The 27686-nt window shown below is 40.8% G+C and overlaps 1 protein-coding gene across 3 annotated transcripts in view; it reads right to left on the minus strand.

Moving 5' to 3' along the window:
* The window catches only part of LOC109702582 (protocadherin alpha-C1), a 197306-nt gene extending 172170 nt beyond the window's left edge, over nucleotides 1-25136 (minus strand). The window contains exon 1 of one of the 3 annotated variants that reach the window (XM_074076841.1): nucleotides 22562-25136. In XM_074076841.1, the coding sequence (XP_073932942.1) occupies nucleotides 22562-24937 (2376 nt within the window). In that variant the 5' untranslated portion in view covers nucleotides 24938-25136. Of the gene's footprint in view, nucleotides 1-2081; nucleotides 5769-8773; nucleotides 13361-22561 lie in introns of those variants that run through there. The other 2 variants (XM_074076836.1, XM_074076838.1) reach the window with 2 other exon arrangements.
* Nucleotides 25137-27686: the final 2550 nt, after the last annotated feature.

Here is a 27686-nt window from a genome sequence, read left to right on the forward strand (position 1 = left end):
TTTGCCCTATCTAGTGACTGCGTATGAGAAGTCACTATACCAGTGACGGGTATAAGAAGAACTTTAGTACAGGTTTCATGGTTCTGGCTTGAATTGAGGAATGTCACCTAAAGAAGCATAACAGGTGAGCAATTAGGCAGAATATTAAGGTGTGTTCCATGCTGTCAACACTCCTAACTTCCCTGAATCTCATGTTTCCTGATAACCCCCAAAGATAAATTCAATTTTAAGGTATTCACAACTTTCCTGAAATTTGCATATGATGGCAGCCTATAATCTGGGTGATAGTGAAGATTAATATAAGAAGCTAAATTACCAATTACATCAATAGAGCAATGAAAAATAAGGAATAAATATTATAATTGTGGAAGATATAAATCAGTGCTCAAAAAATTAGCTACAAGAGAAGAAGGAGTTGTCTTGGGGACAAATGACATTTATATTACTCTTCAATCTATATCATAAACTTAAATTACTGCACCCAAGCTCAAATGGAACATGGTACTTGAAAAAAATGAAAATATAATTTGAATACAATGTGAGTGATATTGATAGGCATAAGTTTGGCAACAGGAGTTCAAGCACTAGTCAAATTTGAAGGAGTGAAATGGAAAAATAAACTGCATTATAACATACATTTTAGGGGAGGAATTTATCTAGGAATTTAAGTTATCAAAATTAAAATTTACTTGCATTTTCATAATTATTATTGTGGCACTATTCACAAAGTAGAAAGCCACTCTAATTTTCCTTTTCTGAGGAGTTTTTTTGTGGTTTTTTTTTTTGCAGTGGTAGGGATTGAACTAAATGCCTCATACATGTGAGGCAAGAACTCTACTCCATTGAAACTTTAAAGAATACCTTGCAAAATACCTGACAAAATATAAAGTAAAATAGATGAAAGAAAAAAGAGACATATAAATTACATTTAAAACTCAGCAAAGGTGCAAATAAAGTTTGTCAAATATAAATTAGAAAAGAAAAAATAGCATGACCTGAAGGTACAATGCACAAAACCACCGATTTCAAAGTCAGAAACTATAATCCAGGAAATGTAAGTATAACATGTAGTGACATTAAAGGTGCACAATCTCATATCCAGATTCCTGTCTGGTAGAAAAGCCAGAGAAAAGTAAATCCTCATGTAAGGTAGGAGAAATTTTTTAAGTTTCAAACCATGAATTTCATGAGAATTCAAAGGATCAAGTCTTCAAATTCAAAATTTTTTTTCGCTAAAAAAAAATATCACTTAAGAGTCATTTTTTGTGGCACTAGGGTTTGAACTAACGGTTTTGCACTTGCTAGCGTGGAAGCACTCTACCACTGGAGCCACACAGCCAGCCCAAGTAACTCTTTGAAGAAAGAAAGTATCTGTCAGGAAAAATTTTCTCTAATGTCAGAAATGAAACTCTTACAAACAAATTTCTAAGTGTAGAAAAGATTGTCAATCAACATTTTCATATAATCTACATTATCAGACATTCACAAATGTATTTTATACAAATTGAAGTGAGGATTGTATTTGTAATCTTTTTTTTTTTACAGAACTAGATTCATAGGTAGAGAAATCAATTTCGAGGGCTTGCTGGAAATTATTTATAGAGATAATAAATACCAAGTGGTGGTGGACAACCAGGTTCAAGAGAATCTCCATTCAGAGAAATTGAGAGAACAGAGGGTTTATAATAAACAACAGAATTACTCCAAACCAAAACTGAATAAAAGAAAGAGTGGTGTTGATGTCTACTAAATGAGTTCATACTAGTCTGGTTTTTCCACACCCAGTAGATTTCAAGGGCTATGGCATTAGCAAAGCATTAGCAATTCACTCATGGCAACTTCTAAATAAAGTAACTCAATACAACATAAATGTTTCCAGTATGTACACTTTATGATGACTCTCATTAGAAAATTCAAAACATAAAGTCTGATCCACCACTAAAGGAGTCATTACTGATTTTTGTAAATCAGATAAATTTCTAGAAAAATTTTTAAAACGCTATTTAAATGTACCAGAAAGCAAAAAATATCTTTCAAGAACAAGGATATAATTATAACAATAAGATTCTAGGACAACCCACCTTCCCAGAGGAGTCCAAAATAGGAGGTGGTTCTCCAGCTCCATCTGCAGATCCAAGACAAGGAGGAAGACTGGGACTAAAGGCCATGAGGTCAGTCTTGGGTGGCACCTCTCCAGAGCACACCCTCTGCCTCCTCTGCTGCGAGTATGACCAGCTCCCCACCGCACTGGAGCACACCAGCATGGGCTTCCCAGGCCCGCACATGCTCCCCGTGGGCGTCGCTGAGCAACGCAGCGCGGTGTACAGCAGCAACGTGAGCACCAGCAGACTGGACACCGCGCAGATAGCAATGATCAGGTAAATGTTGACATCCACCAGCTCAACCTCGGAGCTGGAATCTCCAACTGATGTGCGCAAGGAAACTTTTGGAGCCTGGCCGCTGTCCACCAGAGACACTAGCACGGTGGCGGTGGCCATCAGCGCAGGCTCGCCATGGTCCTTCACCAGCACCAACAAGCGCTGGCGCGGCGCATCAGCCTCGTCCAGGGCGCGCGTCGTGCTGATCTCGCCCGTGTACAGCCCCACGCGGAACGGGCTGCGCGCACCACCCGCCGCCGGCTGCAGCTCATAAGACAGCCACGCGTTGTAGCCAGAGTCCGCGTCCACCGCGCGCACCTTCGCCACCACGTGGCCCGCGCCCACTGACCGCGACACCAGCTCGCTCACTGCGCCGCCCACAGCAGGCCCCAGCAGCGCGGGCGCATTGTCGTTCTCATCCAGCACGAACACCTGCAGCGTCACGTTGCTGCCCAGGGGCGGCACGCCAGCGTCGCGCGCGCTCACCTGGAACTGCAGCAGCTCCAGCTCCTCGTGGTCCAGCGGCTGCAGCGCGTACACCTTGCCGCTCTCCGCGTGCACCGACACGTAGCTCGACAGCGCGCGCTCGCCCACCCGCCGCTCCACCAGCGAGTAGGACACCAGCGCGTTCTCCTGCGCGTCCACGTCCCGCGCCGACACCGTGAAGATGTGCGAACCCGGCGCGTTGTTCTCCTTCACGAACACCGTGTACTCAGGCTGCGCGAACGCAGGCGCGTTGTCGTTCACGTCGGCCACCTCCACGGACACGCTGGCTGTGGCCCACAGCGAGGGCGAGCCCCCGTCCCGCGCGGTCACCACCACCTTATAGTCAGATATGGTCTCTCGGTCCAGGGCGCCGTCAAGGACCAGGGAATAGTAATTCTTGAAAGTGGACACCAGCTTGAAGGGAACATGGGGCGTCAGGGAACAGGTCACCTGCCCATTTGTCCCAGAATCCCGGTCGAGGACACTAATCAAAGTTATGACTGTGCCTGGCTTTGTGTCTTCAGCAATAGGGAGAGACAGAGAAGTGACAGTCAACTGCGGAGCATTGTCATTTTTGTCCACAACTTCCACAAGAACTGTACAGTGACCAGCCATTGGCGGGAAGCCTTTATCAACTGCCTCTACTTGAATTTTGTACACTTTACTTTCTTCAAAATCAATAAGTCCTATCACTGTAATTTCTCCACTCACAGCATCTATATGAAACTTGGATTTTACATCCGGAGAAACATCACTAGAGAATAAATAAGTTATATCCCCATTCACTCCTTCATCTAAATCTGAGGCGTTGGGGTGAATTACCAACGTTCCAATAGAAACATTTTCTGGTAACTTCACTGTATACAGTGTTCTGTTAAAAACTGGAGCATTGTCATTGGCATCCAGAACTGTGATGAACAACTGAACGGTGCCAGTCAGCTCCGGTTTGCCTCCATCGGTAGCCGTGAGCAGTAAGCACAGCTCAGGAGCTTCTTCCCTGTCCAAAGGTTTCCGTAATACAAGCCCAAGAGGTTTTACCTGCTCGTGGCTGGGCGGGATGTCCAGAGAGAAATACTCATTGGGACTCAGTCTATAAGTAAGCACAGCATTGACTCCAATATCTGCATCCGAGGCGCCCTCTAGTGGAAGTCTAGAGTCAAGCAACCTGGATTCTGGGATAAACAGATTCTTTTGTGTTGCCAGGAACATTGGTGGGTTGTCGTTAATGTCCTTCACCTCCACCTCCACATGGAAAACCTGCAGCGGCCTGTCCACGATCACCTCCAGGTGGATGCTGCACTCCGCGCTCCACCCGCACAGCTCCTCCCGGTCGATCCGAGAATTCACAAACAAAATGCCATTCTGCAGATTTACCTCCAGAAGGTCCCCGCGGTCCTTGGTCGCCACCCGGAACAGGCGCGGCACCAGCTCCTCCGGCTCCAGTCCCAGATCCTGAGCGATGCGGCCCACGAAGGTGCCGTGTTTGGCCTCCTCGGAGACTGAGTAATGGAGCTCGCTGCTCCCTGCTTCCCAAGCTGCAAGAATTATTACCAACAGGAGTAGCTGTCTTCTCTCCTGGTTGTTTTTCCTCAGGTACACCATTTCAGATTGTTAGTTTACTCTCATCAGCGACACTTGCCTCAAATTGTGTGAATCTTCTTATATTTTCATTGCAATCCCGATATGCTGGCCATTGTTGAGAATCCGTGTGGAGCGTCTTTCCAATTGAAAATGAATGACTTTGTTTCGTAAATATGAAACTATCTCACGGTTAAGAGCGACATCATGTGGCCCGAGTTAGTAAGTGGGAATTATTTTAGTAAGATAAAGTTTATTTCAGGTTCTAGATTTTTTTTTCTTTATTGCTGTTATAATGTAGAACACTTCGCACCCTTGTTGAAGATATTCTAAGAATACCTTAATGGCTTTTGAATATTTAATGTGGCTATTATTTGGGCTTCCTCATTCCTTAGGACAACTTTTCCATTATTTTTATATAAAAATAACTTAAGTGGCAATGAAATTAATCATGCAAACAAATTTCTTTGTTCTAAAGTTTAAGAAAGTCCATATTCTTAGATTCAGTATCACCTGTGAAGGAAATTCCGGTGTCTTCAGAATCTCCTTAATGAAAGAAAAACGTACGTTTTTTTTTCCTTAGAACAGGCAAGGGATAGTGTGCAAGTATTCAGATTGCTTTCTTAATAAAAGGAAACATTAGAAGAGTTTTGAATCTTTGAAGGCAAGTATTTGTATTAAGGTAACTTTTTAAGAAACAAGTATTCTGAATTTTTCCTGTTCAGAATTTATATAGTTTGTTGTAGGAAATCATGACTCCCATACTTATTTACTCTTTTCTAAACCTTTTTTTGATTATGTGCTTGTTTTCACAATCTCCAATAAGATTTAGGTTCTTTCATGATAAGGCTTTATTTCATCAGCAAAATTTTGGTGCTCACCCAATCCTATTTATGCCAATTCTTTATTCAAGTCTTGGAATACTTTACAATTTTTTTTAATCTATGTAGCAGAGCTAGTTTTCTTGGATGTTTCACCCCAGCGTTCCCCAACATCAAGTGAAATAGTTGCATTTGTGTTCCAATGCTTCCCAAGTTTGGTATTTGCCTACATTCGTTTTTATGATTGTTGTGCCCCTGACTCTTGCAAAATCCTCTAGTTGCGTCTCCCTTTTAATCCAGACCTCACTCATCCTTCACTTAATACTCATCTTTCTGAAATATCTTTATTACAATTGCTTCACATTTTCTGATACTTTTCAAATGACATTGAGGACAAAATTTTTAGTCTAGTGCTCAAAGTTGTTTGGATTTTTCTTGTAACACTTTTCTTGATTTCTTTCACATTTTCTCCTATGAGAACCAGATGCTTTAACCAAAGTGAATTATTCTCTGATTCTAGATACATTTTGGGTTTTCTGTGTACTCCTTTTATTTAAATTACTCTTTTCCCAAGAATACTAATTATTTTCAATATTCTCCCAAGGAAAATTCTCCATTTTATAATCACCAAAATTGTCATTACTCTAGAAAGTTTCCTTCAACAAGTGAAATAGGCAGAGCATTCCATTCATTTCCATTCACACTGTGATTAATCTTTCTTGCACCTCTTATAACATTCTGATTTCTGTTGTGGTCATGTTATGTATGGCACATTCATATTTTTCTATGAAAATATATTTTGGCAGACCTGGGGTTTGAACTTAAGACCTCACACTTGCTAGACAGGTGCTCTACCACCCTTTCTATGAAATTCTTGAAGTAGGCATCGGATTTTGATTCAATGTTTTTTGGCAGGCACAATATTACAGAGACCCTCCTAGAAATCTTTTCAAAGTATTTACTCAATAGTAATGGCTATGGTGTTTCTTTACTTCCTAAGAAAGCAAGCTGTTAGGGTTGCCAGATATCATCATCCTTACCAAAGTTGCTATTTATTGATTGATATAAACAGAGGTGATTTTGTTGAGATTGTTTTTGGTTTTGTTTTTTATTTTTTGCATTTCAGTACACTACTAAGTATGTGTTTTAAGATTGTTATGCAGTCCATTAAAACAAAACAGAAAACTCTCTTAATGGTTTCTTATGAAGAATAAAAAATGAACACATTAGGGAGCACAAATCCCAACTCAGTCCTCTATTGAACTTGAGCAATTTTTAAGTGTGAGAAAATATGTGATTCAAGCTTAATGTAGTCTAATATTTCTTGAGAAGCATGGACAAGGAGAAAGGTTAAAACCATGTCCAGGAAGTCACCAAGGGAGGAGCAGTTTAAAGTCTTTTGAATCTAAAAACTTTTCCACTGCCAGACTTAGTTCAATTAATTTTAAAATTATTTTTTAAATGTAATACATGGACAGACATGGTGGTTCTGTAATCCTAGCTTCTCAGGAGGTTGAGATTTGAGATCTGGAGGATACAAGTTTGAGGCCATAATGGGCAAAAAGTTTTCAAGACCCCATCTCAACCAATAAAAGCTGGGCATAGTAGTGTAAACACCTGTTGTCTCAGCTATGTGGAAAACATAAATAGGAGGATCCCCACCTATGGCTGCAAGGGCATAAATGCAAGACTCTATGTGAAAATAACTAAAAAGCAAACAGAGCTGGAAGACATGGTTCAAGTGGTAGAGCTCCTGCCTAGCAAGTACAAGGCCATGAATTCAAACCCCAGTACCACCAAAATGAAAATTATAATACTTTGCTCTCAAAATGCTATTTACATCTCAAAATCATTTGATAATTAATGCCTCCTAATAGTAACAAAACAAAGATATTTACCTCAAATTTAAATAAGGAATTCATAATAACAGTTTTCTAATATAAAATGACATAAAAGTTTTTCTTTTGCTCTTTTAAATAATTACTGATTTTATTTAGTGATTAATATTTGGCAAGCACTATTATAAACACCTTAGAAGTATGACATTACTAAATCTTTACAACCATTTGCCTATGGTAGGTGCTATTGTTTATCATTTGGACTTTTCAGGTGGGAAGCTGAGAACTGAGAAGATAAACAGTTTATTCAATATTGCACAAATGAAAGTGATGGGAGTGTGATGGAGGCAAGGGAGGATAACATCAAAACTCACAATACTTAGCCACTAATCTTTGCTGTCTTTCATGTAAAGAAATAGTAAATAGGTTAGATAATTATACACAGAGAATAGTGAAAGCATTAATATGAAACAATTAGGTTTAGACTGCATAAAAGGGTATCACCAAAAAATTCAAATATAAAGTTGCAAAGACACAGGACTGCAGGTGTTTTGGTTTTTCAGTTTTTGCTTGTTTGTTTTGCATTGCAGGAGATGGAACATAGGTCCTGTACATGTTAGGCAAATGCTGTACCACTAAGCCAGATCTGAAGCACAGGGACACATATTTTATGGAAATTTACTTATTCAAAGCCCAAATTCCCTCCAATTACTATTTCTACAGTATTTGTATTGCTAATAAGCTGGGTGATAACCAAGGCTGGAATAAGATAATTAAACAATATGAAATCTCTTCATTCACCTCCTATCTCCATCATAAGTACTCAGTCTAATCACTATGATTTTTTTCTTTATTCCTAAATCATTTCAAAAAGCAACAGAAAATGAACACTAAACCTTCTGGAACAACAATGGTGGGGGCAGAGGAGGGGGGTGGACACAGAAAATAACATAGGAGGGTAGCTCCTCCACAAAATGGATACATTGAAAGTGTATGTATCTCAGTGACAGAGAGTTTGTCTAACATGCCAGAGGCCTTGGGTTTCTTCCTCAGCACTTACAGGGAAAAAAATGTTAGTGAAAAACAAAAACATAAGTGAAACAGTGATATAAAGATTTCAATGTCTTATTTTAAAAACTAATACATTCTAATTGAGTCTCCTGAACTTCAAATGCAAAGAGAGGAAAAACCCAAGTAATAAAGAAAATATTATTATGCAATACAACCAGCTTCCAATGACTCAAGCCTGTAATCCTAGCTACTCAGGAGGCAGAAATCAGGAGGATCTTGGTCCAAAGTCACACCCTGACAAATAGTTCAAAAGACCTTATCTGGGAAAAAATCCATCACAAAAAGGACTGGTGGAGTAGGCTCAAGTGCCTAAGAAATCTTGAAGCCCTGAGTTCAACACCAGTACCGCAAAAAAAATAAAGAAGAACATAACGAAGGAAAATTGACTTTGAATTTTAAAACCTAGTGGAGTAGAATATGGATATAATATTTAATTCCAATTCAACTATGACTTTAAAAAGATTATAGTATGAAAAGAATAAAATGAAATCTGTAAGTGTTGTAAAATTATTTTAAAATTAAGACTAAAATTTAAATTTCAGAAACACAATTATAAATTTGAAAGAAGCATTAAAAATTAATTATCAAAATACAGACTTACTCTTGCACAATGATCTTCATTTAAATCCTGATGCTCGCCCATATCCACCCCAACGGTATGAGGAGGAAGGCTAGGGCTAAAAGCCATGAGATCTGTCTTGGGTGGCACCTCTCCAGAGCACACCCTCTGCCGCCTCTGCTGTGAGTACGACCAGCTCCCCACCGCGCTGGAGCACACCAGCATGGGCTTCCCAGGCCCGCACATGCTCCCGGGGGGCGCCGCTGAGCAACGCAGCGCGGTGTACAGCAGCAACGTGAGCACCAGCAGACTGGACACCACGCAGATGGCAATGATCAGGTACACGTTGACATTCACCAGCGCTACCTCTGGGTCTGCAGCGTTCACCAATGCCCTCGAAGAGGCCTTTGGTGTCTGACCACCGTCCACCAAAGACACCAGCACGGTGGCAGTGGCCATCAGCGCTGGCTCGCCATGGTCCTTCACCAACACCAACAAGCGCTGACGCGGCGCATCAGCCTCGTCCAGGGCGCGCGTCGTGCTGATCTCGCCCGTGTACAGCCCCACGCGGAACGGGCTGCGCGCACCACCCGCCGCCGGCTGCAGCTCATAAGACAGCCACGCGTTGTAGCCAGAGTCCGCGTCCACCGCGCGCACCTTCGCCACCACGTGGCCCGCGCCCACTGACCGCGACACCAGCTCGCTCACCGCGCCGCCCACAGCAGGCCCCAGCAGCGCGGGCGCATTGTCGTTCTCATCCAGCACGAACACCTGCAGCGTCACGTTGCTGCCCAGGGGCGGCACGCCAGCGTCGCGCGCGCTCACCTGGAACTGCAGCAGCTCCAGCTCCTCGTGGTCCAGCGGCTGCAGCGCGTACACCTTGCCGCTCTCCGCGTGCACCGACACGTAGCTCGACAGCGCGCGCTCGCCCACCCGCCGCTCCACCAGCGAGTAGGACACCAGCGCGTTCTCCTGCGCGTCCACGTCCCGCGCCGACACCGTGAAGATGTGCGAACCCGGCGCGTTGTTCTCCTTCACGAACACCGTGTACTCGGGCTGCGCGAACGCAGGCGCGTTGTCGTTCACGTCGGCCACCTCCACGGACACGCTGGCCGTGGCCCACAGCGAGGGCGAGCCCCCGTCCCGCGCGGTCACCACCACCTTATAGTCAGATATGGTCTCTCGGTCTAAGGCGCCGTCAAGGACCAGGGAATAGTAATTCTTGAAAGTGGACACTAGCTTGAAGGGAACTTCTGGCTTCAGAGAGCAGGTCACCTGCCCATTGACTCCAGAGTCACGGTCCGACACGCTGATTAGGGCAATGACAGTACCCAACTGAGTGTCCTCTTGGATAGGCAAAGATAAAGAAGTCAGTGCAATCTGTGGCACATTATCATTTTTATCCAACACTCTCACTAAAACCGTGCAATGGCCCACCAGCGGAGGGTGTCCTTTGTCCGTCGCATCAACGCGGATTTTGTATAAATTTACTTGCTCAAAATCCAAATTTCCTTGAATTACAATTTTTCCTGTATTTGGATCTATATTAAACTGCTTGGTTACCATGGGTGCAACTAAGCTATTAAAAGAATACGAAACTGCCCCATTCGTTCCTTCGTCTTGATCAGAAGCGTTCAGTCTGATGACTGTTGTTCCATTGTCTGAGTTTTCAAATATTCTAACTTCGTATTCAGACTGTTCGAACCTAGGAGCATTATCATTCACATCCAGCACGACGACCAGCAGTTGAACAGAGCCTGTGAGTTCAGGTTTGCCTCCATCGGTGGCCATCAGGAGCAAGTTATGTTCAGGGGCGTCCTCTCTATCCAAGGATTTTCTTAACACGAGCTCGATTTGTTTGTTGTCATCGCTGTTTGTTTTCACATCTAGCCCAAAGTATTCGCTGGGACTGAGCTTGTAGGTTAAGATGGAATTTGATCCAACATCTGCATCCGATGCGCCCTCTAGTGGAAACAGAGAATCTGGCAGCCTAGATTCGTAAATCGGCAATCTTTGTTCCTTTATTGGGAACACAGGAGGGTTGTCGTTAATGTCCTTCACCTCCACCTCCACATGGAAAACCTGCAGCGGCCTGTCCACGATCACCTCCAGGTGGATGCTGCACTCCGTGCTCCGCCCGCACAGCTCCTCCCGGTCGATCCGAGAATTCACAAACAAAATGCCATTCTGCAGATTTACCTCCAGAAGGTCCCTGTGGCCTGTGGACTCCACCCGAAACAGGCGCGGCACCAGCTCCGCCAGCTCCAGTCCCAGGTCCTGCGCGATGCGGCCCACGAAGGTGCCGTGTTTGGCCTCCTCGGGAACCGAGTAGTGAAGCTGGCCGCTCCCCGCCTCCCAGGCTGCGAGGAGCAGAAGCGAGAGCAGCAGGCACCGTGTTCCCAATCTTCCTTCCGTAGTTAAATCCATGTCAAATATTTCTTGATGTATTTCCATTAGAAGATTTTTCTCGACATAAGGTGAAACGCTATATGATTTAAAGTCTGTTAATTCATTTTTTCCCTGTCCGCCATCATTCAGCAATCTTGGAAAGATGCACTTTAAAGAGGAAGGAGCATTGCACAGTAGCTGAATGTGACTTCGTGGTAAACAGCGACATCATGCGGCTCCAAAGGGTAAGAACTGAGTTCATATCACTGCACTATATTCTGATTCTTTAAATTGATATATACCATACTTTACCTCGATTGTGAAAGCTCCTCTTTTTGTAATTTATAGAATCAGTGTCTTCTCGTCTCACTTCCTTTATAATTTAGAGTAAAGTCTATTATTTTCATAGCGAAACAACTTTTCTCCCAACATTTTAAACACTTACGTCAACCTGTTTGGAAATTTTCAATGTGATGTAAGTATGTTGGAAGCGAGAAGTGTGAACTCTCCAAAACATTTTGGGAACAACAGAAACTATACTCTTATCATAGTACACACTATTATATATTGCTCTGGGGAAATAATGTAATTTGAAACTAACTAATTTTGTCTAAGTATTTACAACCTTACAGATGATTGAGGTCCACTTTCTTTGCTCAGTAAATATCAAATATGCTTAAGGTTTTTTGTGTAATAACAGAAGATGATTTTTATTGCAATATTTTTAGATAGAGTTTTTCTATGTAGCCCAGGCTGACCTGGAACTCAAGATACTCTTGCCTCAGCCTCCCCAGTAGTGGGATTACAGGCATGCACTACACACCTAGATTCACAACACTGTTTAATTTCTGGGCAGTTATATTCCTCCCACTAAAAATTTCCCCCCACATATTTCACAACTTCAAATTCTAGTAGAAAGTACACTCACTGTTATTGCTGTTATTGATCCTTCAGCTGTTTGTAAATAACCTCATCCTTTCCTCTGAACCTCCACCTCACCATATCCTACATCCATTAGTGTTCTCATACTCTTTGGTGTTTCAAATAAGATCTTTCTGGAGTATCCTCAAATCCACATCCATGTCTCTTCTATATTCATAATTATCATTTTAATTCCTACATGCTGACTCCTAGACAATTTGTTTAATATAGGAGCATGACTAATCATTATTAACCCATCAGATTCCAACCTCTGAAATTCACGTTTTGGTTTAATGGCACAAACATTCTCCCTATCACCTGTAGCAATTTTTTATTACTCTTTCTCCCTACTAGCCTTATTCTAAGTCTAACTAGAGTTTGTCTGTCTTTCATATACACCTTATTTATCTTTAAAAGTACAGGTTTCATTGAATTGCACTAAACCTGAAGATTCAAGATATTAGCATCACTTCTAGGTGACCAACAAAGTGATCGTAAGACAACTCTTCAAGAGTTATTTTCAATTTGTCTCCAATATGAATCTTATTTTGCAGATGATATAGAACACTTGCTTGCCCTTCTCCAATAAAATCTTTTCTCTAGCTGGTTCTTTTAATACCCCTAATACTTACCTATAAAAGTATTACCATCATACTACAGTCAAGCCCAAATATCAAATTGACCATTAATTCATCCTTAATATCAATTGGAGGTGAGTAAACTCATTGAAAGAAGAAAATAACAGCTACCAATAAAACTTTTCAAGTGATCCTTGTCATTCCCAATTCCTCCACTTTTCTGTCTATATTAAGCCTCACAATTGTAATATAATGCTCTCCCTTTTATGAGAAACTACCCATTAAAATAATTAAGTTGGATCTTGGGTTTTGTATTCCTGTTTACAAATTTTCTATTGTAATTCTTTCAAACAAAGATTTCATGTATTAACTGATAACAACTCCCAAAAGGAGAAGTTCCTTTGCTTAGAAGAATATAAGCAATCACAAATGATATATTGATCTGTGGTTGATTGATGGAAGGTTTTCTATGGAGGCTAACATTTGTCATGTACACATATATACCTCCTACACTACATTTCTACTGGTAAAAATTAACAAAACTTAAAACATCATATTCCTCCTTGCATTGCAGTTCCCCAAAACTTAGTCCAACTGAAATGGTTGCAATAATCTTACTGGTTCCAGGCAAAAATTATAAAACACTGCTGAAATCCTTTATGTAAAACAACTTAACATGGAAATAAAATTTTTTTACCATCTCCTGAAAAAGACATGCAATTTCCTTCATTTTATTTATTCAAATAGTTCATTTTAGTTGAGGGGAAAGATTATATGTAGAAAAAATGACTAATAAATTTCTCTATAAACAAATAGCTTCCTCCCAATGCAAAGAAAAAATTACATCAATAATGTAAACCAGAGAGTTTATATTTTTTTATTTTGTTTGTTTCAGACAGTATCTCACTAGGTATCCCAGGCTGGCCTGGAACTCCCCATCTTCCTGCCTCAGCCTCCCTGGTGCTGGAATTACAGGTGTGCTGTACTACATCCTCCTGGGACTTTATATTTCAAACTAAATTAACTTTATTTTTTTAAGCTGATGGTTGTTAATCACAAACTTGCACAGAGACAAGAACTCATTCTCAGTTTCTAAGACTTCCCCAAAGTAATCCAGAGTAGTATAAATATCTAAATAATATAGTAGAATGATATTTATAAAATTAAATGCATATAAGAATGAAAGAAATAGTCAGTGCAATCAAAAGGTAACTAACATTTTATAATATGAAGTATGTAATATTTATTACCTGTTAAACTCATTTTCTCCCACCCAGAAAAAGAGTAGAAAAGCTGTCTCACTATCTGAGATAGAGAAGACTCCTGCCTATGGTGCATTTCAATGGTCAGTTTTGTTTAAACAAACCTATTAGTAAACAACAAATTCAAGAAAGGACTTTGTATCAGAGTATGTTTTTGCTTCTTCTTAATCTAAAAGTTAAAAGCAACAATAAATAGTAGAATTTTATTTTCTTATGCTTTTCTTTTTGTAGAGACAGGGTCTTACTATGCAGCCTAGGCTGGCTTCCAGATAAGTGCTGGGATTAGAGTTATGATCTACTAGACCTGGCCAATAGTACAATTCTTTAACCAAATATGTTAGGATTTTCACAACTGGAGGAATTCACAGTGATTTCTCACCAATATGAATAATTTATAAAGTGAAAAATATGAAAATTCCAAGAAAATTAAGTCATTCTTACACCAAATGTCAATGCTAGGATTTGAGACAAAATAAATTATGATATATACACACAAAGGAAAACCATAGTTCTAGATTAAGGGATAAAAAAATCTCCTGTGTATGAGCCATGAATACAAAGATACACTAAGTGAAAAAATAACAACAAAATCATACAAATATTATGTTTGTAAAGCAAATAGAAAAATTTATTCATATAAAAATACCTCTAGGAAGATAACCTAGAAAATGTTTAAAGTACTCAAATAAGAATATTAAGTAGCTTTGTGATAACTGTGCTCTTTTATACTACTAGAATTTTAAATGGTTTATATGCACTTCCTATTCAATAACCAATAAAATGAAACCATTAACATTAAAATTTTTGAGTTATCAAATTCATCATAAGTATGCAAAGCCAACTGTTGAAATGACTCATTTGCTCCACAAATATGAGTGAAAAAAGAAGCTGCATTTTTATAGTAAACTATTAAATAATTGCCCTTCAATAGAAAGAAAAAAGCAAAATTGATGAACTGGTGTAAAAACATTTCCATGTAATCATAGAGACATTGACAATAAATAATTCTCAAATATGTCTCATAATGTTTGTACAATACTTCATAGAGATTAAATATGAAAGTGTTCATACTACAAAATATTTTGAAAATACTTTATTTACACCAGGATAAAAGATTAATTAGTTACTTAATAGAAACTGCAACTAGCCGTGGTTGCAAACATCTAATCCCAGCACTCAGAGGCAGAGGAAAGAAAATGGACAGTTTAGGTACATCTCAAAAAAAAGACTTCAATTTAGATATACTACAATGATATGTTCAGTAAGCTAGATTTTTTGAAGTAACTACCTAAAGAATACAAATTAGTACAAATTAAGATATATCTAAGAAATAGTTGCAATAATTATGCATTATCCTTTAACTCTAAAAAAATAGAGAAACACTTGAAATATTTAATACAAAAGAATTAGGAGGAATATTGGGGTAAGATTTATGAAACTCACGTTGTCTGCAGAGGTGGGACCCTGAGGTAGGCTGGGGCTGAAGACCATGAGGTCAGTCTTGGGTGGCACCTCCCCAGAGCACACCCTCTGCCGCCTCTGCTGTGAGTACGACCAGCTCCCCACCGCGCTGGAGCACACCAGCATGGGCTTCCCAGGCTCGCACATGCTCCCAGAAGGCGCCACTGAGCAACGCAGAGCTGTGTACAGCAGCAACGTGAGCACCAGCAGACTGGACACCGCGCAGATGGCGATGATCAGGTACACGTTGACATTCACCAGCGCAGCCTCAGAGCTGGAAGCTCCAAATGAAGTTCGCAAGACTTTTGGCGCCTGGCTGCTGTCCACCAGAGACACCAGCACAGTGGCTGTGGCCATCAGCGCCGGCTCGCCATGATCCTTCACCAGAACCAGAAGGCATTGGCGCGGCGCGTCAGCCTCGTCCAGGGCGCGCGTCGTGCTGATCTCGCCCGTGTACAGCCCCACGCGGAACGGGCTGCGCGCACCACCCGCCGCCGGCTGCAGCTCATAAGACAGCCACGCGTTGTAGCCAGAGTCCGCGTCCACCGCGCGCACCTTCGCCACCACGTGGCCCGCGCCCACTGACCGCGACACCAGCTCGCTCACCGCGCCGCCCACAGCAGGCCCCAGCAGCGCGGGCGCATTGTCGTTCTCATCCAGCACGAACACCTGCAGCGTCACGTTGCTGCCCAGGGGCGGCACGCCAGCGTCGCGCGCGCTCACCTGGAACTGCAGCAGCTCCAGCTCCTCGTGGTCCAGCGGCTGCAGCGCGTACACCTTGCCGCTCTCCGCGTGCACCGACACGTAGCTCGACAGCGCGCGCTCGCCCACCCGCCGCTCCACCAGCGAGTAGGACACCAGCGCGTTCTCCTGCGCGTCCACGTCCCGCGCCGACACCGTGAAGATGTGCGAACCCGGCGCGTTGTTCTCCTTCACGAACACCGTGTACTCGGGCTGCGCGAACGCAGGCGCGTTGTCGTTCACGTCGGCCACCTCCACGGACACGCTGGCCGTGGCCCACAGCGAGGGCGAGCCCCCGTCCCGCGCGGTCACCACCACCTTATAGTCAGATACGGTCTCTCGGTCCAGCTCGCCATCCAGCACCAATGAATAGTAATTCTTGAAAGTGGATACCAACTTGAAGGGGACATTAGGTGTCAAGGAGCAGGTCACCTGCCCATTGACACCTGAGTCACGGTCTGACACGCTGATCAGAGCGATGACTGTGCCCTGGGGAGCATCCTCTTTGATAGGCAAGAAAAGTGAGGTTATGGCCATCTCAGGGGCATTATCATTCACATCCACTAGTTTTACTATAACTTTGCAGTGTCCTGCTAATGGGAATGTGCTTCTGTCCATGGCATCAATATTAATTTCATATAATTTGCAGTCTTCGTAATCCAGTTCTCCCTTGACTTTTACTTCACCACTAGTGGAGTTGATTGTAAATTTAGATTTTACATTGTCAAAAACAAGATTACTAAAGAAATACACTATTTCCTTATTAATGCCCTCATCTTCATCTGAGGCGTTTAATTTAATTACCAATGTCTCAATCGGTGTATTTTCCAGTAATCTGACATTATAAATGGACTTCTCAAATTTGGGGGCATTATCGTTCGCATCCAATACATTGATAAGTAACTGAACTGTACCTGTTAGTTCAGGTTTTCCTCCATCAATTGCAATTAGCAACAAACGATGTTCTTGTATTTCTTCTCTGTCTAAGGATTTCTTCAAAACTAGCTCTAAAACGTTCGTTTCTTCTTCATTTCTTTTAACATCCAAGTCAAAATATTCATTAGGATTAATCTTGTATCTCAACTCTGCATTTGATCCAATGTCCAAATCATAGGCGCCCTCTAACGGAAACCGCGAATCTGGCATTCTTGACTCTAAAATAAGCAATGTTTGTTCTTGTCTAGAGAATCTAGGCGAATTATCATTAATGTCCTTCACCTCCACCTCCACATGGAAAACCTGCAGCGGCCTGTCCACGATCACCTCCAGGTGGATGCTGCACTCCGTGCTCCGCCCGCACAGCTCCTCCCGGTCGATCCGAGAATTCACAAACAAAATGCCATTCTGCAGATTTACCTCCAGAAGGTCCCCGCGGTCCTTGGTCGCCACCCGGAACAGGCGCGGCACCAGCTCCGCCAGCTCCAGTCCCAGGTCCTGCGCGATGCGGCCCACGAAGGTGCCGTGTTTGGCCTCCTCGGGGACCGAATAGTGCAGCTGGCCGCTCCCCGCCTCCCAGGCTGCGAGGAGCAGAAGCGAGAGCAGCAGGCGCTGGGCTCCCGGACTTCCTCTCTGAGAATATACCATCGCAGTCTTGGTCCACTTCTCAAATCTTCTACTGCATCACCAGGAAATATTCTTTGGTACTGAGTTATAAATTACTATTTACATATGTATTTTAGTTCCCCCACCTTTTTTTTTAGCTTCTGTAGCAGAGCAAAAAATGGAAGATCCTTTTTCGTTCTAACTAAAATGTACTCACTGTATCCTTCTGATGTTGGAGAGGGGGAAAACAATCGCGGTGTATAGCGACATCATGTGGATAAAATGGTATTTTACTTTGTTTTGCTTTGTCTTAGATTCATGAGATATTTCTGAAATATTACCTAATTTCAATTCCTCTGCATATCCGTTCTCTCTAATCAAACTATATCATTGAATCTAAATTAAAATTCATCAGTATGACATATTGTTAAAAATATCACAAAGTCAATACATCTGCAGTAATGACACTCCAATCCTTACTAACTTGTATTGATGTATTTTATTTAGGGAGGGGCTTATATATTCCTAAACTGATAAAAATAATTTTTAAAGAGTTATAATTTTGACTTTTCTTTCTTTAGATATATCTTGTTAAAAATTTTAATTTATATATAATTTTAAAGATGTGTACTACCTCTTTTGCAAAAAAAATTCAAAATCTTATCTAATTTAAAATGTTTAATACTGGCAACTTATTGATGTCATTTTCAAAATATCTAAAGTCAGTTGAATAACATTCTTTTTAGAATGTTACTGTTCAAATACATGAAAATTTAGTTCTTTAATTCCTCTGTAACAACTACCTACTTTTTGTGTTGGCTCACTATAATTTGGGGATTTCAATTTTCAAGATGTCAAAAGCATAGTAAAACAATTTTGGTCGTATCATGGTGCTATTTTCAAATTAGAGCATCTAGACAGCATTTCTTCAAGTTACTACGACTATATAAAATATGTACTCATATATCTTTCATTGATGCAACAAATCAAAATCCTCTTATTGTCTATAAGATGTAGCATCCCACAAAATGTTTAGGTTCTGATAAAAGTGATTATGTTAAAAAGAATATCACATTAACCAACCTATTGCTATATTAGTTTAATTACTTTTCAATTCCCCAGTTGTTCTCCTGCATGGACTTGCATTTGGATTTGATTTAATAAATATAGTGGACTTCCCTAAATTAATATGGACAAAAGAAAATGTCACTGACATTTCTATTGAGGATATACTTAACATTCTGCATATATATATATATATATATATTCCATGGAATTTCTTAAACATTACAAAATCTTCCTTAATCTGTGAGAACAAGAAGAACTAAGAGATCTGGGTGTTTTGTATTTAAAATATAGCATGGCAATCCCAGTAAAATACACACACACAAATATATATGAAATATAGCTTGGAAAAAATAAGAAGTTACCAAAAATGAAAAGTCAATTGAAATTCATTTCTTTTCCTGAGTGTAAATAGCTAATAGATGAAATAACACAATATAACAAATTGTTTTGGATATGATCTTTAAAAGTATAAGTATCACTTACTTTTAGGTTTTTGTAAGATTTATATTCTTAATATTATGATCTTAATATTCAGATCATTAAATACTTCCATAGTTTAGATCTTAAGTGACCCCCTCAAAGATCCATGTGGTAAAGGCTTGCTCTCCAGATTGGCACTTTGGGGAAATACGAGGCCTGTAAGAGGTGGTGCCTTGTGAGAGGGTTTAGGTCACTGGGAACAAGTCTTAAAAGGAATTGTGGGGCCCAGGCCCTTTCTCTTTCTTTTTCTTGCTGCCTTGCCTTGAAGTTAGTGGTTTTCTCTGCCATGCACTCCCGATGATGATGTTCTAGGACTAAAAGTAAGGGGACCAACCAATCATGGACCAGAAACTCTAAAAACCAAAATCAACTTTTACTTTTTGTAAGTTGACCATCTAAGGTATTTTGTTATAGAGTTGGAAAGTAGCCTAACGAAAACAGTGATCAATTTTCAAAACTACTTAACTAATAGTTACTGATAGTAGTGATTTAAAAATGCTATAATGCATGATGGTAGAAGAGAAGAAAGTAATATTAAAATCTCTGAAAACAACATTAGCCAGTATTATTTTCTACTACAAGAGTGATTGATGTGAACCTAGGCTATGGCCTAGGTTATGGTAGAATGCTATACAAAACATATGAAATATCCTTTGAAAAAGTAAACATAAGTCTTTAAAAGTGAAACCGTCAGTGTGGTATTAGCAACACATGCATTGTAATTTACAGACTTTTTTTGATAAATATTGAGTATTTAAAGTGATACACTCAATGAAGAAAAGGTCATACTTTTGATTCACATGCTTCTCTTAGTATGGAAAAATATTTTGTATTATTTTTTATCTACTTTTATTCGACATTTGACTCATCTTCATATCTGTTAAATATGTTTACTTTTTGAATTATCACCCATATCTGCTTTTAATAATCAACTCTTGATTTGATGATTACTTTCTCAATAATTATGTTCTCTGGGCTGAATTCCATGGAAGACTCCATAGGAAGAGAAAATTTCTTTACGTTTTCTTCTAAGCCATTATTTAAATCAAATATTATAGATTACTTTCTTGTCTGATCTAGTTCCTTATTTTCTTCTCTAGAATTTCAGTCCTATTTAAGTACTACCACAGTATATAAATAGAATTCCTTCTTTAAGAATGATTAGCGCTGGGAATGGAACACAAGCTTTCCTGAATATTAAACAGTTCTATCATTGAGCAACACTCCCAGGCTGAGAGTGAATTTAGACTAAGAGAACTATGTAATGATTTAAGGTGTTTCTCACTTAGTTTCCTAACAGAATTCAATAAATTTTCAGTAGCCCAAGAAAGTTTAAATTGCATGAGTGCAAAGAAAAAAATTTTAATAACCTGTATTTATCTTCTCCTATAAAAAATCATATAGGTCTGCAAGATTGCAAAGAGATAAAAGAAAAATTTAAAGCAATTTTGTAAATATGTATAAAGATTTAAGCAGCTTTGCTAATTCATCCCTCAAAAATGTTTGAAAATTAATTTATCTTACTGTGTGCATAGGTAAACATCTTAAGATTACTTACACAATGGTTCAGAAAAGAAAGAGTAATTGCCCTATAAAATTATGGTAAAATATTCATATTATATAAAGAAAATATTTTTCTATTAGACAGAAAAGTATGAGAAAAATTCTAAAGTGCTCCTGAGAAAATAAAAATTAAATAGAACATAATTTTATACAATTATATTGATTTTATAAGTGCCAAATGAGCCACAGAGTAAAATACAAAATCAAAAAGTGTTCATGCCCAGAATACTTAAAAAGTTTTTAAAGATCTGGGAAAAAAAGAAAGTTCCTTAGGAGAAAATAAAGGAAAATGAAAAGAAAAAACACAATATAGAAAATAGACAATAGGCTTGAACAACTATTGAGCACAGTAAGAATTTTAAATGGCCAATAATCACATGGAAAAGTGATCAATCTCATATAAATTCAGGAAATATTAAATGAATTCAAATTGAGACTAAAAAGTGCTGAAGTCATAGAGTACCTGCCTCCAAAGTGGGAAGCTCTGAGTTCAAACTTAATCCCAGTACGGCCAAAACAAAATCAAAATGAGAATTAAAAAAACATACCCAGTAAAATGACTAATATGAAAGTAACCTAACAAATTTAAAGATGATGTGGAAGAGCTGGAACTCTTATATACCTCTTAGAGGAGCATGTTGAACAGGGAAAAAAAGCCTTGGAAAATTGGTTGTCATTATCTATTAAAGATAAAGATACACACATATTCTGTGATTCATTAACCCAACACCTAGGTATATACTTAAGAGAAAGGCGGGTACATAGCCATCCGAAGAAATGCACAAATATATTTATGAACAGCATTATTTGAAGTAGACAGAAGAAGACCCAATGCAAACTCCTCAGCTATGGAATAATTCAAAGTAAAATTATAAAATAACACTTGTCGTCAGTCATACCACCCAAAGGCGGCCAAGCTCCTCTGATCTCAGAAGCTAAGCATGATTGGGCCTGGTTAGTACTTGGATGGGAGACTGTCTGGGAATACCTGGTGCTATGAGATTTTGGCCCTGCCAGCTCTCTTCCTCCCTCCCTCACTGTCTCTTCTTTGGGGTAAATCAAATAAAGATATATTTTAAGTACATATATAAATGTCACAATGTATTCCCCTTGTACAACTATTATATTCAAATAAAAAATAACACTAGAAATAGAATTCAACGAATTTCAATTACATGTAACAAAATAAATCAATAGACAATGATGAATGACAAATACAAAGGACACAAAAACAAAGGCACAAGCAAAACATTTTCTGCCATTCTAATGAAATAAATTCAGGAAACATTCCACAATAGCCAGTTATTAATATCAAATATGGGCCTGGACGTGTGGCTCAAGTGCTAAAGCACCTGCCTAGCAAGCACTCAGGCCCTGAATTCAAACACCAGTACTAACAAACAAAAAAAAAATTCAAGTGAAAATGATTGTAAAATGTTTTCTTAAAAGCTGATTGTCGCTAAAAATAAAAACGGTGAAGAGGATAGCGAACAGAATATATGAATGTGTGTTGATAAGAAAGTATAAAATCAAGGCAATATACATTGCCTTGATGTTCTACCACTCTAAAAGGAAGTGGAGAGCCTCACTATGTTGTCCCCACTAGGCTCAAACTGTTGGGCTCAAGCTAGTCTCCAGTCTCAGATTCCTGGATAGCTAGGCGCATGCCACTGCTCTGGGCTTCAAAAGATTTTACTTAAAAAGTACATGTAAACAGAAGAAAGAGAAATAAAGACAGAGAAATTAGATTCTCGGTTGAAAATAACGAAAAAAAGCGAAATGTATGAAAACTGAGATTGAACCAAAAAAAAATACTATAAACTAACCTTTCCAAAGGAATCCCCAGTTGGCTGCAGTTGATCCTCTCTGTCCCTAGAGTCAGGTACACAGGGGCTGAAGGCCATGAGATCAGTCTTGGGTGGCACCTCTCCAGAGCACACCCTTTGCTGCCTCTGTTGTGAGTACCAGCAACTCCCCACCGCGCTGGAGCACACCAGCATGGGCTTCCCAGGCCCGCACATGCTCCCAGAAGGCGCCACTGAGCAACGCAGAGCTGTGTACAGCAGCAACGTGAGCACCAGCAGACTGGACACCGCGCAGATGGCGATGATCAGGTACACGTTGACATTCACCAGCGCTACCTCTGGGTCTGCAGCGTTCACCAATGCCCTCGAAGAGGCCTTTGGTGTCTGACCACCGTCCACCAGAGACACCAGCACGGTGGCGGTGGCCATCAGCGCTGGCTCGCCATGGTCCTTCACCAACACCAACAAGCGCTGGCGCGGCGCATCAGCCTCGTCGAGGGCGCGCGTCGTGCTGATCTCGCCCGTGTACAGCCCCACGCGGAACGGGCTGCGCGCACCACCCGCCGCCGGCTGCAGCTCATAAGACAGCCACGCGTTGTAGCCAGAGTCCGCGTCCACCGCGCGCACCTTCGCCACCACGTGGCCCGCGCCCACTGACCGCGACACCAGCTCGCTCACCGCGCCGCCCACAGCAGGCCCCAGCAGCGCGGGCGCATTGTCGTTCTCATCCAGCACGAACACCTGCAGCGTCACGTTGCTGCCCAGGGGCGGCACGCCAGCGTCGCGCGCGCTCACCTGGAACTGCAGCAGCTCCAGCTCCTCGTGGTCCAGCGGCTGCAGCGCGTACACCTTGCCGCTCTCCGCGTGCACCGACACGTAGCTCGACAGCGCGCGCTCGCCCACCCGCCGCTCCACCAGCGAGTAGGACACCAGCGCGTTCTCCTGCGCGTCCACGTCCCGCGCCGACACCGTGAAGATGTGCGAACCCGGCGCGTTGTTCTCCTTCACGAACACCGTGTACTCGGGCTGCGCGAACGCAGGCGCGTTGTCGTTCACGTCGGCCACCTCCACGGACACGCTGGCCGTGGCCCACAGCGAGGGCGAGCCCCCGTCCCGCGCGGTCACCACCACCTTATAGTCAGATACGGTCTCTCGGTCCAGCTCGCCATCCAGCACCAATGAATAGTAATTCTTGAAAGTGGACACTAACTTGAAAGGAATATTAGGTGTCAAGGAGCAGGTCACATCTCCGTTGGTTCCAGAATCAAGGTCCCACACGCTGATCAGGGCGATAACAGTGCCCAAGGAAGCACTTTCTCTGATTGGAAGTGATAGAGACTTGAATTCCAAATTCGGCACATTATCATTGGTGTCCTCTACTTCTACAATAACTCTACAATGGCCAGAGAGTGGGAGTTGTCCCTTGTCAGTGGCCTCTACGAGAATTTCATAGGATTTGCATTCCTCAAAATCAATATATCCATTTACAATAATCAGTCCTGCATTTGGGTCTATGTGGAACTTGTGTTTCACGTTTGGTGAAATATCGGCTGAAAATGAATAAATAATGTCCCCATTCAAACCTTCGTCTAAATCTGAGGCGTTAAGATTAATTAATAACGTTCCCTTTGGAACATTTTCTGGTAACTTCACTGTATACAGTGTTCTGTCAAAAACTGGAGCATTGTCATTGGCATCCAGAACTGTGACGAGTAACTGAACAGTGCCGGTCAGCTCGGGTTTGCCTCCATCCGTGACAGTGAGTAATAAAAATATCTCCGGAGTTTCTTCTCGGTCTAAAGATTTTCGTAATACAAGTCCAAGACCCTTTATCCGTTCATCACTGGATGGTTTTTCCACCGAAAAATACTCATTCGGGCTCAGTCTGTAAGTCAACAGAGCATTTGTTCCGATATCTGCATCCGACGCGCCCTCTAGTGGAATCCGAGTGTCAAGTGGCCTGGATTCTGCAATGAACAGATTCTTTTGTGTCCCCGGAAACACCGGTGGATGGTCGTTAATGTCCTTCACCTCCACCTCCACATGGAAAACCTGCAGCGGCCTGTCCACGATCACCTCCAGGTGGATGCTGCACTCCGCGCTCCGCCCGCACAGTTCCTCCCGGTCGATCCGAGAATTCACAAACAAAATGCCATTCTGCAGATTTACCTCCAGAAGGTCCCCGCGGTCCTTGGTCGCCACCCGGAACAGGCGCGGCACCAGCTCCGCCAGCTCCAGTCCCAGGTCCTGCGCGATGCGGCCCACGAAGGTGCCGTGTTTGGCCTCCTCGGGAACCGAGTAGTGCAGCTGGCCGCTCCCCGCCTCCCAAATTGTGAGAAGGAGAAAGGAGAGCAGCAAGCGCTGGGGTTCCTGTGAGCTTGCCCAGGAAAATTCCATCTCAAAGTACACGGGAACTTGTGCACAGGAACTTACATTTAAAAATATATAGGGGTCTCGTCTCAAAGTTAGGAGAAATCTTCTGATCAGTCCAGTGCCGCTGCATCCTCCATTTTCAGACTCCCGGTTGTGGATACAGCTTCCAATAAGAATGGGAGGGATTTTTTTCTTTCTTTCTCTCCTTTATTCTCTTAAAGGGGATCTATTTTATGGTAAAAGAGCGACACCATGTGGCTCCAAAACATAAGTATCGATTCCGAAAATCCACAAAACTAGAACTGCCAGCTCTAATTTGTGCTTAGGTTCTCCTTTTTTGCAGAATGGAATTACATTTTCTATCTCCAAGGTATGCATTTTGTACTTCTAGTTGATTGCGTGTGAGTAGTTTTGCTGAAGCGGCATCTTTTATCATGTGGAAATTCTTCTTTCATGTGAGTTTTAAGTATTTAGAGACACCCAGCTGTAGTTAATATATATTTTGTAACCATACAATTGCGAGGTGTTGATTGGGAAAATTCATAATAGATTCCTTGTGTTTCATAGAATGCTGGGGGTTCTTATTAATGATGACACCCTTTTAGTTCAGCCCTGGATTTGTATTACTGGTGTTGAATCATGAGAGGAACAGTACCTAGGGAACCTCTGATTGCAAGAACAAGCCACTGAAAGGGGAATTTACAAATATTTTGTTTCAAGAAATCAAAGACTATCCGAAATTAACTACATGTCTTCACTGTCACCTAAGGGTCAAATGTGCAAGGAAGTATTAACAAGGAAATAACAACTTGTAGTAGATAGCTAGTGTGGAAAAGTGTTCCAAATAATGTAAATAATTCACCTCCCAACAGCAAGGGTGGAATTCTCATTTTTACTTTCATGGTGTAGAAATTCCTGCCTGTTTTCCAGAATCTAAGATGCCTAATCTCTTATTTTCTCCTATTGTTCTCATATATTTTGATCAAACGCTATTTTACTACTTCCAATAACATTTTCTATTACTAAACAAATACAGTAATTTGTTTCCCCATCAGCTCTACACTCTATGTAAACCAATTTCTTCCATGTTATTACAAATGAAAAGTCCTCTGATCTTTGAGGAATTTCATGATCAAACCAATTGGACAGGTCTTTCACCCTTTTTTATAAGCTGCAGCACCCAGACGGAATCACCTGAGACATTTATTACTCTTATTTTTGTCTTGTGTATACTTGTCCTTGGGTATGTATGGCCTCTTTTGAAATAATAATTTTAAAGATAGTTGTTGTACATTTGTAGTTTAATAGCTCAGAGATAGTTATCTAGCATTTTCTGGATATTTATCCAATGGAAATGGTTAACTTTTCTTAAATTACCTATAATATGTGTTAATTTGAGGTGGTTCTATAGCTAGTCTGGAAAATATATTTCAGCACCTCTAATTTTGAAGAATCACAAAATGCAAAAATATTTTCCCTAAGACAATGTATATATTTTAATTTCCACATTGAAAATCTGAGTTTTACCTTAATTTTCATGCCAATTTTTGGCAATTGTGATCTTAGACTCATCTTGGGTCTTAATGGGAAATGGAGAGACTGAACAAATATAGTACAATATATTGTTCCATTAAAACTTAATATTGAAGGAGATGGTAGCCATTTCCAGACTCTATTTTCACTATTAAATTCATAAACTTTTTCCTCCAGGTTTGTTTAACAAAAAAAATCAATCTACTGAGAATAGTTTCAGGTTCTGTCTCTGTTTAGAGCCACACTCAGGAAAAGCAAATTTCTGAATCAAAAGAAAGTCAGAGTACTTTCATTGTTTAAGGGCCCAAATTGAACATTTTTACAAAATGATCATGAATGTCGGGCACACTGGAAGAAAGAAAAAAGAAGTCCCTTCTCACTTTGCTGATTTTACAGAATATTTAAATGCACAGATTAGAGATTCAATAGAATTCAAATGGATATTTATTTGAAATAAATACATATTAAATATTTATTTAGCATAGCACCAATACATCTCTAAGAAGAACAAATCTCCTTAGAAAAAGTTTTCAAAACATCTTTGCCAAGAGACTTTTAATTAAGAATTGCAAGGGAGAGCTGGATTCAAAGACTGAGGTCCCATACTGGGGGAGACAAGAACTTTGGATAACCCTATTATTTACAACAAGATGAAAACAGGACTAATAATGTAAGCATTGAACTGAGGCTGGGTATGCTCTGCCTAATACTTGATGGACGAGGGGGCAGAGAATGATAGTGCCATAAAATAAAAAATGGAAGAGGGGAAAGGGAGGAATGAGGAAAAGATCCATTTTAAATGTTTGACTCCCCACAAAATCATTGAGTATTAATCAGTTTTCATTTTGACTACAAATTCTTTCCAGGGTCAATGAAAATTGTATGGGAGCCCAACCAATTTCTCTTGGAGAAGAGAAATGAACATACACATGGGAGGAATAATTGTAAAATTGTTTCACTTGAATTTTATTTGGGGCCAGTTACCTGAAGGTTTCTACTTACTGTGTGGCAGATTGGCAGGCAGAATCCAGAGAAGTTTTACTAGTAAGGACATTGACAAAATAAACCTAATAAACCTAGTATCCTTACTCTTGTACACAAAGAAGCTAATGGATAAGAAGTATGAACCAGAACCATAAAATACTAGGGAAAGTTTTAAGTTACATACATAGTATTCCACTCAAGAAATTGTTCAAATGAAAACAATTCTTAACAAATTAAAACATTCTTTTCAAAAGGA

The sequence above is a fragment of the Castor canadensis genome, chromosome 6 (assembly GCF_047511655.1).
Source record: "Castor canadensis chromosome 6, mCasCan1.hap1v2, whole genome shotgun sequence".
NCBI classification, from domain to species: Eukaryota; Metazoa; Chordata; class Mammalia; order Rodentia; family Castoridae; genus Castor; species Castor canadensis.